The sequence below is a fragment of the Solanum dulcamara genome, chromosome 10 (genome assembly GCF_947179165.1).
Source record: "Solanum dulcamara chromosome 10, daSolDulc1.2, whole genome shotgun sequence".
In the NCBI taxonomy this organism is placed as follows: domain Eukaryota; kingdom Viridiplantae; phylum Streptophyta; class Magnoliopsida; order Solanales; family Solanaceae; genus Solanum; species Solanum dulcamara.
The window spans coordinates 69,656,321-69,669,912 of record NC_077246.1 but is presented as its reverse complement, the minus strand read 5'-3'; the positions used below and the strand labels follow the sequence as shown (position 1 = coordinate 69,669,912).

Here is a 13,592-nt window from a genome sequence, read left to right as displayed (position 1 = left end):
TGATAAATACATCTCCCTCATAGACATGATCTGCATTACAAATTTTCATTAAGTCAATTTCGTACATGTCAAGACTGCGTTCCCATGAGGATATTTGATAATTAGATCAACTGTACGATGCAGTAGAGAACAAACTAGAGAATCTTCATGAAAGAACCTTCCAGAAAAAAAGTTAAAAGTGAAGTAGAAGAGGAAGAGACTACTAGCTTGGTTGCTTACTTCTAAAATATGCAAGTTTGGTTAGGGAACAAGTTATCCCGGGCTTAATTATACCAACCAAACATGGGATAAGCTCATCCTAAAATTAATCCCGAGATTACTTATACCTTGTACAAAATGAGCCCTAAGTTCATAGATATCCAGCACAAAATAGTCATTTAAGTTTAAAGGACAAACACCTCAAAAGGCAAAATCCACACACTTGAGTACAAACAACTCAAGGGGGTACAAAAGCTTATCCAGTAACAACCAGCATATACAAATGAATCTCAGCATTCAATTCAAGAAGCCGATAAATACGCGGTCACCATCAGTAAATAGGAGGTAGCAGCAGGAGAGCAAGGCCGAAGCAGGATGAATAAAACCTCATAATTTAGTCTTTGTTCATGCTGCAGTCGAACAATTCTCCCAAGAACCATACTTTGAGCTGAAGGTTCCTCCTCCTCCACTTTGCTGTGCGTATTCAGAAACTACAGCACGAGCACAAACATCCCAAGTCCTGGCTATGTCTTTTAAAGACATCGGCTGTGAAAGACTTCGCAGAGAGACACTAAACCTTGACTTGGCCTTCATGGATAGATCTTCATACTCTTTACTGCAGCAGAAAATAGTTGAAACCAAGTTTTTAAATGATTCACTTAGGAGTTAAAGTGGAGACTATAAGACTGCATAAGGTGATCTTCAACTTAGTTGATAATCTTTACAAAAATCAAAAGGCACATGTACAAAATCTTTTATGATTGACCATTAGAGAATTCAAATCTACGACCTTTTTCACAAATCAACAAGGTATGACGAATACAGCATAAAATCAGGTCTATTAATGCTTTTTTGACTTCATACGTTATAACTGCTCTTATTTTTTATAACAAGGGCTATAATTGCTCTTATTAATTTTGTCTTCCCTTTCTCTGTCTTTACTCATCTCTTACTAGTACTAACTAAATCAAGAGGACTGCCAGAATTTACTCACCTGACTTCAACTGGGAATTTGTCCAACAAAATCGGAGAGCAGTTTGGATAATTAACTGGAACAAGCAATCTCAAAGGCTGAATTGGAGACTGCACAGAAGTAAAAGACCATCATTCAACCAAAGAAACAAAAAATGTAAAAGAGTTGATGACTGAAGTTTTTTTTTTTTCATATGGAGTTAATGACAGAAGTTCAGTATATGAAGATCAAAATCTCACCATCTGTGCTGAAGCATACAGTGCTTTTAAGTTTGGACTCAATGCAACGGCAGTGAAAGAAAACTTAACATTAGTGCCTTCACCACCCTCTGTTGCAGCAGCAAGAGCACTTGGATCAACACCTTCGTCACTAATTTCTACAACAGTGTCGATAAGTTGCCGATTGATTTTCTGTATCTCTTCAACCAGTGCATGATTAACCTACAACAGATTACTAATTACTGTTATTACATGGTAAAGCTGGAGAAACCAAAGTTGAAAGTAAAGCAATTTCCTTGTCAAGATCAACACATCAATATGAATGCAAGATTAAGGAAAATCAGCATCTGAAAAAGATCAACATTTTTGTGATAAAACATTCTATCTTACATCAAACATTGGATGTCTGATCATGAAAAGAAATGGATGAAATGCAACCATGTGACAAAAAAAAATAACAAAAATTAACTCATTTTCCGATAAATGCAAAGCTTTACGGAATAAAAACACCATTCCAGAATAATGGTTCACATGTTGCCTAGAAGCAAAGCTGCTTTAATATTCTCGAGTCTTATAAATTATAATACCTATTCCCTGTATACTGCCAAAGCTTGGAAAGTTTCCAATTTGTATTTTTGCTTTTTCTGTTGAATAAATTTACTCGTTTGGAAATACAATTACTCTATCAAATGATTAGGTGGGATTCAAGTGATTCACATTGTTTATAATAAAACAAAAGAGTAGGGTGAATCCAGGCATAAAGAAACCCAATATGAAAATGCAAGGACCAAGTGCTTTGTGTCAATCTAAATGCCAGAGAGCCTAGCAACAAAATGAGGTGCAGTTGGTGATTCAAGTCAAAACAGTTCATAAATAGGCAGTAAATAGTTCATAAATAGGCATTCAATATACTGCATATGTTTGATTCTAGACAGTCATCTTATACTTGGTTCAGATAATTTGGACACACACAAGCTGCAAAAGTACTAAAGAAGCAAAACTCATGTCTCATTCACATAAAGTAATGTTTGATCCCCATATAGTATTCTCCATAGCTATCAAAGTTTTCAGAACAGTCCAAAAAGTGGTAGTTTGGGGTTGAAGTTCCAGTTGCAGAAACATAATCAATTAAATGAAAGAGCAGACAAACGGAATGATAGTTAAAAACCACTTTGAGTTGAGTTTCAGTTTGCATGCAAGCTGAAACTTCAGGAAATATTCCACCGTATTGCATTTGGTCATTCTACTCTCTCTCTCTCAAGTGGTCATGGCCAAAGATCTGTTTTTACTTTTTTAACTCTAAAGTGCACCTGAATGGACCTCCTTTTTCTTTTAAGAACCAATATAGTCTACCACAGAGCTCTCATGTTTGGAAGTGTAGTTTTGTACTTTTGTCCTGTAACTAGGCAGCAGAAGATTACCTCTAGTTTAGGTCTTTTGGCATTGGATGTTGCTGTTGACTCTAACTCAGGTGCTTCAGAACAATTCAACTGCCATAAACTATCATTTAAACTGCTGCTTGATGAAACAACGTTGGAAGTTGTATATCGCTTCATTTTCTTTGTTCCTGTAGGTCCATCCTGCGTAAAGTAATTTCTCGCTTGGAGACGACATTTGGTCATGGCAACCAAATCTTCGCCAACAGCTGCTCTTGATCCATTTCCTGGAGCAGATCCTGCTATTCTATCAGTCATACTGACAACTGAACTGATGTCACTAACTGACAAATTCAATGCTTTGTCAGACATGTTTTTAACCTGAACATAATGAATATGTCAATTCAAATGAAGACAGATTTATTGGGATTACTGAAAATATAAATTAAGGGGAATGGTATAATACAAACCACTTTCATCAAGCGTTCAAATGGTTGTTCAACACTTGACTTGCCAGGAACAGCAGCTGAGACATTGGCATGTGTACCATCTAGAGGAGTAAGCTCAGCAAGCAAAGGTGAGGCTGATATCCCAGGTGTACCAATTGCAAGAGATTGGGCAGGTGCAGAAGCACCAGTAGCTTGCTGATGCATTATATTTCCAGCTGTGGTATGTGATCCAAGGCCAGCACAAACTTTTTCAGAATCCCCCGGCATTGGAGATGGAGCCAAGGGAGTTGAAGGAGATGGGACAACAAATGGTGAGCTTGCGGACTGGAGGGGAGTCCCAGCTTTGGTAAGAGATGCCAACATATTTTGTTGATCAATTTGTGGAGAAGGATGTTGGGTAACCTGAGGAGATAGTGCTTGATGGAGTTGAGGTGAAGATATTCCTGACTTCAATTGGGGATGATGAGATCCAACACGTTGGCCAACTGCTTGTTGTTGCTGTAAAACTCCTGTTTTCATTCCCATTTGCTGCCTTATCTTTAGGTCATTAGCATCAGTCATCTGTTGAAGCTGTGTCATCTGGTGGGTTGGCAATAGCGCGGTCTGCTGTTGCTTTGCTTGCTGCTGTTGCATTAACTGCTGCCTTTGAAAAAGTTGCTGCTGCATCTGCCGATGGTGGTACTGCTGTCTAAATTGCTGGTTCTGCAACATTTGCTGCTCGTGCTGCTTAGGAAGTGACTGTTGCAGGGCGTTAGAATTTTGCTGTAGGGAACCGAGGTTTGCCTGTACAGGGTGTGTTCCACTTTGTGAGCTTAATGAGCTTATGTTAACTTGTTGAGGACTGTTTACAGGATTCTGTTGTAAAGAGCCAGTAGCCACCTGCTGCAGTGGGTTCAATGAATTACCCTGTCCCAAATCCACACTGGAACCAGGCTGTACTGTGTTTATCATGTGTTGCTGAGGGTTGGAAATTGTCGATACTCCAGACAAGGAATTATGTTGCAAATTGGTGAGATTATTCTGCGGCATTGCTGCCATGGAACCCTGTACAGGTTGCATCGATGGATTAGTTTGACCATCAAGAGATTGTGGTTGCTGAAGCTGCATGGAAGACTGAGGAAGTTGTCCCTGAAGTGGAGAAGAAGAAGGCTTGCTGCGCGGCCTATTGGAACTAAGAAAGAAACTTATGTGCTTCTCAACCGCAACCAGTTTTTCTTTGTGAGAAGGTTGAATATCCTGCTTGTTAAGCCGCAAGAAAAGCACAATTCGTTCCAGAGTAATCTTGAACATCTTGAGCTTTTCAATTTGCTCATTTTGAGGACGCTGAGGAAGAGAATCTTGCTTAAAATCAGGAAAAAAACCAGTTTAGTCACAGTCCTGTTTCTTGCCCTTTGCAAACTTTCAAAAGTCATGCTTCAAGTACCTCCCACAGCAAAGAAAAAGGGAGTAAAACTAAGAAAGAACATCAAGAGACAAATAACATAGTAGCCAGGTGCCCAGTTCAACAGAATGTTGACTTTAGTGCTCTTTAAACTTAGATATATCAAGCCCTTGCCCGAAGAATTAGGGATGCCTTGAAGCCTTCCCCAAAGCGAACATAAAAATGTCATCTACATCACAGCGTTCACCTGGACATGTGTAAATAACTCATTTTATGGTGTCCTCCACCTCTACTTCACAATCATACACAACGCTTCAACACAGACAAATGATGTAGATGCAAGAAATGAAAACCCACTACACACCACACACTCAGACGACTAGCGTGGTCCTTCCCCCATCGAAGAGCCACGTATCCAAGGTTGACCACATCATCACTGTTTTATCAAGGTGTGGCCATGGTCTCAATTGGGTCATTGTTTAGTATGCCCAAGCTTGACAATAGCTGTGGATATTTTGAGTCCCTCAGAAAGCAACTCCCTTATGAGTTGCACTACAATGTATTCCCAGTATGATACAACTGTTTCTCAAGATGGCAGGAAAGGAACCAAAGATGCAAAAATGAGAATTTAGAGTTTTGAGCTTTCTGCATCAGTTCTCAGTTAGATAATATTTTCAAGGATTACCTATGGGCATATCAAGAAGTTTGTATCAACTGCCAGAGAATATATGTAAGAAGGAGCTATAATGGGTGTGAGAAACATGCAAATAGATAAGAGGAGTTTCCAATAACCATAGGTTTATAAAATCAATCTGATACCAGTACCTGTTTACCTAGTTATGGATGACCTAACCAATATAATACAAATGCAGTACACCTTGGTCCATGCTATATGCAAATGATGGTGTGTCAATTGACAAAACTTTCAAGGGAGTCAAACCATAATTTGGAACTATGACGAAGCAATTAGAGGGCTATGCCTGCAATGGTTTAGGATAAGTAGGGAGAAATATATGATTGCAAGTACTGTCCCCATAAGGAGAATGATTTCTGAGAACTATTAACATCTCAAATTATATCAAAATCCAGTATCCAGCACGCTGCACCATACAGCTGTTAGAATTGCTCCAGAAATGATAATAACGGATTAAAATGTTGATGACATACCTGTTGCACTTTCGAAGCAATTTTTTGGTATAGATCATTGAGCTCTGGTAAATATGACTCCTTCATAGACTTTATCTGCATTAAAATTTTGCATAACTCAATTGTGCAAATTTGAAGACTGCATTCTCATGTGGATAAGTAATACTTAGATCAACTGTACAATGCAGTAGAGAACAAACTAGAGAATCTTCATGAAAGAACCTTCCAGATAAAAAGATTAAAAGTGAAGTGGAAGAGAAAGTCTAGAACTCATTAAAGAATCCATTTTGCATGATTAAACGTGTGAATGAAAAAATAAACAACAGAACTTTGCTTGCTTTAGCTTCTTGGTACACATTTCTGCTCAGTGCTCACAGCAAGGGTCTAGTTCCAACATGTGATAATACACCAGCCCAACCAGGAGGAATTAGAATATACTTTTCTATAGTTGTTTGGGAGATATGATATAGTTTAGTGTGGAATCATCATATTCTTTTTTTCACTTTACACCTTTATAATCAATGAAGCAAAATGAGGGTAAAAATGAATAACAACAATGTAGTTAGCTTCACAAGTAAAAGGGCATGTTGATGTTATATGTTTATCCTTGGTGAACTCAAAGTATTCCAACTTACTCTTAGCTAGTAAACCAAGTCGGGTATTTAAGTAGAAAAGGCTAGAGGGGCAGACCCATTATCATCCGCATTTTGAAGCAGGAAACAATGAATTTTTCGTGTTATCCCAAAAAACAAAAGCAAAAAAAGTATACCAACTAATACAGATGAATGTGTCTTTTCACAAAGAACAAAATTTTCTAATAGCCATATATTCAAATTTATGCTTCTTGCATGAATAGGTTTACCCTTCAAACTAGAAATAAATATTTTAGTTTCCATGGAATAAAGCAAATTCGGGACATATTATGAGAACCCTGACCCGAACTTACAGACATATTACCTCGTGAATTTAGATAGTACATAACAACATTCAACTATTTATAATCACTTCATCAAAAATCAATTGTAACCAATCAATTTATCAGATTTACTTCACTTCTCAATTATGCCAGGAGAAAGTGTAAGGAATTTCTAGTGCTATAATATTAAATCGAGAAAGGCTCAAATGAAGAGAGGTAGACAACAAGAATTCATATAACAGACCCTGACTTGATTGACATTGAGGCATAATAGTTGTTGTTGTTGATGTAGTAGTTCTTCACTTTTCAGTTGAGAATAAATCAATTTCTTACAAGTTATCTGTAATAAGCTTAATTTCATACTCCTACGAATTGGAACACCATAAAAGTGCCTTGAGGGAATGGGTATGACCATGAATTTGCTGAACACTTATTTTGGTAAACCTCCTCTATTACTCCATCAATCACAGGAAATATTTCACAGTATTCATCTATTTCTTATATTGTTGCTATCAGTCAATTTATCAAAATACAGTTCACTTGTCCATTTCCAAAACAACAATTTCCAGCAATTCATCAGTAATTTCCTTAGTTTTCAACATCCTGTGCAGATAGAAATACCATTTGAAAAAACAATACCTTTTGGTAAACCTCCTCCTGCCAATCAGCTGTATTTGCATTTCCCGTCTGAGCTGTAGAATCTAAAGATGCTACAAATAAACCAAAAGTTAAGGATAGCACAATAATATTGAAGTACTTGACTCCTTACAGCATTAGAATTTCAGGCAAGTTTTGGGATATGAAAGGTGTTGGATGTTTCAGATAATATTCGTACCTTTTTTTTTGAGAAACTATATTCATAACACTTTAGCTGTCATCCGAATGTCCTTGTGAAAGAAGTTAAGTTTCTCACTTTAGACCAAGATGATTGGGTATTTGGTAGTATACCAATACTCAATGAATTTTAAAATAGACTAAGATTTCCATCCCTTAAATGAAAATCAAATGCATCTTTCGGATCTCATTATTTCTTAGTTTCCATCACAGTATGGTTAAGCTGATCAAAACAGCAAGATCACTTGGTGACACGCCACCACTCAAAGACTAGTCATTTTTACATTAAAAAAAATGTAACCAGTGGTTAAAATAGTGTAGAAGTCATATACCTTCACACACAGAAGGCATGAAAGGTGGAAATACCTATGAATGAAAAACTGCTAAAGAATGATTTATGAGACCTAATTGAAAGCTTTGATTAAGAAAAAAAACATACTTGATGAGGCTTCTGGTGCGGCTCTTTGTGATTGATATAGCTGCTTCTGCTGTTCCATTACATTCTGCTGTTGAAGCAGGGGGGCTGATGGTTGAAGCCTCTGTTGCATCTCCCTTTGCAATTGATTCGTCTGTTGCTGCAAACCACCCAAAGGTGGCTGTAACTGTCCTGGTTGTGATTGGCTCTGAGACATCATTTGCTGTTGTGCTGGCTGCGACTGCGATTGTTGACCTTGACTTGGTAACAATGTCGTAGTACTCTGCAGCATTTGTTGTTGCACAGGAACTTTTGGTTGCTGCATCATATGGATAGGGTGCTGATTAGACGTCAAGCCAGAGTTACCAGGTTGTTGACTTCCAGACAGCTGTTGCTGCTGGACCCCAGCAATATTACTTTGAGAGCCCAATTGCTGCTGATGCATATTTTGAAAGTTGTTTTGCTGATTAAGTAATTGCTGCTGCTGCAGACTGTTATAGTTGTTCTGTTGGCCCACTAGTCTCTGCTGAACATCAGGCATTGTGTTCTGTTGAACCATCAATTGGTTCTGCTGGAGATTTGAAACATTTGTCTGTTGTGCACTCAGCTGCTGCTGCTGTTGTTGGTGCTGTTGAGCTGGTAAAATTGGTTGCTGTAGCATTGATGATTGCTGTTGATGAACCATGGGAGCCTGCTGCTGTCTCATAACTGATTGTTGCCGTTGGTGAAGTACAGATTGAGTTGACTGTTGATTCTGCTGAAGGTTGGACAAAGAAGAAGATTGTATTGAAGAAGGTTGCATCATAGCTTGCTGAGAAGGTTGTGTCTGAGTAGGTTGTAGAAGGTTTTGTTGCTGCTGTGGTTGTTGTTGCTGCTGCTCCTGCGGCTGTTGCTGCTGTTGCTGCTGCATGTGAGATTGCATCAAGGACTGTGACGTGCTTCCCTGCTGAAATTTCTGCTTCATCATTTGATGATGATGCAGTTGCTGCTGGTAAAGATATTGCTGTGTTGTCTGAGACTGCTGCTGTTGCTGTTGAGAAACAACCTGTTGTTGTCTTCCCTGCATCTGCCTCTGAGAATTAGCAACCATATTAGAAGGCATGCCTTGCCCAATGGCATTTCCTACTGAGTTTTGACCAACATTTGGCATGTTTTGCATGTTTTGCAAATTAGAATTCTGGCCCACGACATTTGGCATGGTACCCTGCGTCAAATTACTCACAGGAGGAAGTGCGGGAGCCAAGCTAGCAGAATTTTGCAGCCCAGTTGATGCCATGTTGTTCTGAATGTTTTGCTGCAACAGTGGTTGTCGTGTTTGAGTTTGATTGGCCACCATAGGTACAGGAAGTTGCTGTGCTTGGCTGTTAAGTTGGGATTGCATGCTGTGGGATCCTACAGAAATGAATCAAAAAGAAACCAGTCAAGCTGCTTTCAAATAACTAACGAACATAATAACATTAGAAGAAAATACAAACAATCAAGATGCTTTCAAATAACTAACAAACATAATAACATTAGAAGAAAATACAAACAAGCAGCAAAAGTAAACTCGTATTTTGTAGTTTAAGCTACAAGAAACAGAAGCCATTGCTTAGTGAAAACTGATTCGAAAATACAAAAGAGAACTTTGACTAAGTTACTTATTAGACAAATAAACAAGAGTATGTAGTACTGTAAATGATAAGCTTTTCTTCTGTCTCTTATTTTGGATAGCTAATAAGAAAGTAATAGTCAGAATGTAGAGAAAGAGCAAGGGTAGGACTCTGACTTAGAGGACAAACAATACTTATTAGGGGTAGTCACCTAAATTATTATAGATCACTCAAAGATTAGCACAATGGTTCAAGCATCTAAAATTTCCTGTACACTTAGTAGCTACAAAGATCAAACTTTTCAACAGCAGAAAGAAGTAATCAGGTTTATACAAAACGTCCTGTCAGACAAGATTTGCCTATTTGAAATACAGCACATGAAATTTCATTGTTCACCTGGACCAAGGGCATTCTGACCACTACTTGCAGGATTTGGCTGAATAGAATTGGTCATAGGATTTTGAGATTTTGTCTCCATGGTCAGCATCTTTAAAGATATCTTCCGAAGATAATCTTGCTGTAATATTAGATAAATATAAGTTAAAATACATACAACATAGGGTTGATAAATGCGGTCCAGGTTCAAATATTTTTTAACAAAACTGATGCAGTGCGGGGGTGGGGGGGTTGCAGAACTCTGCAGCAGGTTTAAACAACATATCTAGTGTAACCCCACAAGTGGGTCTGGCCCTCGGATGAAGAAAAGAATCTCAAAGCAGCGGTTTAAGCAAATTGCATCATTCATGTTGAAGAATCCACATCAGATAAAAAGGGGATGGGTGGTTTCCTTGTATGGGCTTGGAGAACAAATTGCATCAAGAGTCCCACATCGGATGAAAAAGGCAGGGGTGGTTTACTTATATTGTCTTGGACAATCCACCCCGTATGAACTAGCTTTACAATTCAAACAAATAGAAACAAGTTTAGACTACACACCTGACTTGTAGCAGCAGAATAAATTTTTTCTTCAAACCTCACAGCAATTTTCTTAAGCTCCTGTACTCCTTCTTGCCCCGAGACAGGAAGATGCCTCTTTAAGGTCTCCATTCTATACAACCATATGAACAAAACATCAACATAAACTCTAGATAAGAGCACATTCTAGATAGATACTTCTCAAATATAATAAAAATAATTCAACATCACATCCTGCTACAAAAGACTAAATCTTATTTCCTCTAAACAAATATCAATAGTTATAATCCAATTAGCTTCAGCAACATCCTGTCCTTTTGATATATCTAATACAAAGTCTTGATAAGAGCACAATCTAGATAAATGCTTCTCAAATATATTAAAATAATTCGACATTACGCCTTGCTACAAAAGACTAAACCTTGTTTCCTCTAAACAAAGATAAGTAGTTATAATCCAATTATCTCAAACAACCACCTTCCATATCGACATATCTAAAACAGAATATTAAGTCCAGTGAGTAAAACTAGGTCTCCCCACTTGAACTAGTTCCTTGATGATTCCCACCACGGCACCACCCCCACACACAACAACAACAACATACCTAGTGTAATCCCAAGAGTGGGGTCAAAGTGTACGCATATGTTACCCCCTTGACTGATTACCAAAATTCGAAATATTTAGGGCATAAACTTACAATCAACTCACCCGGTACCAGTAATAAAAATCCCCCAAAAATTCAACTGAAAAAAAAAATGAGTTTCCACAAAACAGAAAGAAACTGAAAAAACATGTATCAGATTGTTTAATCAATACTTCTAACTAAATGGGGTTTCTTCAGAGGACTGATGAAACATAAAAAGAAAACCAAAATTCAAAATTCGATTCCAAATCCAAAATCTCTAACAAATTAAAAAACAAAAAACAAGTCCCAAAACGAAAAAAAATAAAAAAGTTTACATCTTGTTGACAATTCTTTGACGCGAATCGGGCAAAAGTTGTGTCCGCCAATCACCGGAATCCATAGCTCCGGCAGCCGCTCCGCCACCTTCACCACCACCTCCCTGAGCCTGAGCTGCCCTCCAATTATTCCCATCCATCTCAATTTCTAACCAAAATTCCTTAATTCACAATCGAAAATCACAATTTCTCGCTTCAATCAAAGAAAAAAAATTCCGAAATTTCAGTTAAAAAAATCAGAATTAAATAGTCGGAGTCGTAATATTATTCACTCATATATATAGTCGGAGTATCTGATGTGTCCAGCCGCCATTGATTTGATTATATTATCACTAGTGAATTAGTCCGAACTATTTTAAGAAAAATTATATTTGATATAGTGAATTTATTCGTGCTTTGTGTAATATATTAAAAGTTTCAAAATAACTTTTTTATGATTTGAGTTGAGATAAATACGATAATTTCTCTTTTTATTGAATAGTAGAAAAAGTTATCAGATAATTAAATTTATTTTTTAATAAAAGAAATGATTTTTTGAGTAAAGATTATATATTGATACAGAAAAAATATTAGTGTTTGAAGTTTTTTATTGATAGAAAAATTCTTGCAATTATGAATTAAATTATAATAAATTAAGTGATCGTTATATATGTAATTCATCGTAATAATAAAATTAATATATATTTAATCAATGACTTGATATTTAAATTTGATGTAAATCTTCAATTATGTAGAATGCTAATATTACCCCTCCCCCTTCTTCATCTTTGTTCCTCATTATTTTTTTATGTGATTAAAGGATCAATTTTATGTTCTAACATGAATTTTGTATTTGATCAATTTCATTTGTAGGTTTCTATTGGTATGTTGTTGAAAGTTATAGTATTGTTTGTAAGATATAAATATTATAATGATCTGTTACGAGGAATATTTAAAGGAATATATTGTAATGATAATTTTGATTTTTATTTAGTCAAATATTTCAAAAATAAAATGAGAAAAAATGGTGTTAATAATTTAAGTTGATAACATACAAATTGATCAAAAAAAATAATGAAAGTGTCTTTTTGGTTGAATATACTCTATCAAGAATATACATACAAGTTTGATCATGTTTTAACATTGCTTTGCTTTACTTAGCAATTTATTCATGCTAAGCATTTGATTTTCAACAAGATCAATAAAACAAGTCATACAACATAAAAGTGTTGCACATGAATCATTAATCAAATCTTCATTTCATATTCTGATTAACGTTTAAAAATGAACGAAATGAAATTTAAATAATATATTATTTTTAATTTTTTAATATAGTGAATTTATAATTTTATATTTTAAAAATAGATCGAGATGATAATAAAATTAATTTTTGGCTTTGAATTGAGACTTTTTTTTAAAAAAAAAAGAAAAAAAGAAGAAGATTCATTTAGCTATTTAATGAAAGTAGATCGAAAATACAACGGAAGGTACGTGTAATCAGGGGCGGAGCTACAGGGGTGCGAGGGGTGGCAACCGAACCCCCTTCATCGAAAAATTGCACTATATATACTGCAAATTTTTTTATTCATGTACAAATATTATTTTTGCATCCCCTTAACAAATGGAGATTGTGGATCAGTGGATAAAGTGCTTGTGATTGAACCCATAGTCGCGGATTTGATTCTCGGCAATGACACATTTTTTTACTTTTTTCATCCAGTCCCTTATTTTTTAATTTTCTTGAACCCCCTTATCAAATATTCTGGTTCCGTCCCGGTGTAATGTGCTTTAAGTAACACATACATACAAACATGACAATATTGTTATTTTAAATTGTTGAAAAATTAATGTCAACTTATATTATTATGTTTTTACATTTTCGTCTTATACATTCGTTTTTTTTTTAGAGTTTTCTATATTCTTTTGTTGATTTTCTATTTGATTGTTTTGATATTTCTTTTAATTCTTATTGCTTTGTTTGGAATTTTGAGTAATAATCATGTTGCATAAATATGCAGAGCAAGTGGGCATACGAGAAGATGAACTCCAACAGATAGACCACTACTCAATCAAACACATGTACCAAACCATGGGAGGTGATTTCCCTATAGTTCAGTGGAGAAAACTGGTTTATAATAACTATGGACATCCCAAATGAATATCGTGATACTGACAGCTTACAGTCGACTATTAACAAGGGATAAACTGAGCAAATGGGGAGTATAAACCTAATTGGATTG

General features: G+C 36.2%; 1 protein-coding gene across 2 annotated transcripts; it reads right to left on the bottom strand.

The window, feature by feature from the left end:
- Positions 1–283: 283 nt before the first annotated feature.
- Positions 284–11,672, bottom strand: LOC129870778 (mediator of RNA polymerase II transcription subunit 15a-like). Of its 2 annotated transcripts, none has more exons than XM_055945641.1 (11): positions 11,374–11,672; positions 10,435–10,546; positions 9,895–10,015; positions 7,931–9,298; positions 7,297–7,358; positions 5,763–5,837; positions 3,236–4,555; positions 2,811–3,146; positions 1,411–1,611; positions 1,193–1,281; positions 284–814 (listed from the first exon to the last, which is right to left on the bottom strand). In XM_055945641.1, exons 1-11 carry the CDS (start codon positions 11,511–11,513, stop codon positions 604–606), a joined length of 4,035 nt encoding a protein of 1,344 aa, XP_055801616.1. In that variant the 5' UTR covers positions 11,514–11,672; the 3' UTR covers positions 284–603. The 2 variants fall into 2 exon arrangements, with proteins under 2 accessions (XP_055801616.1, XP_055801615.1); XM_055945640.1 differs by having other exon boundaries at positions 7,297–7,367; positions 11,374–11,671.
- Positions 11,673–13,592: the final 1,920 nt, after the last annotated feature.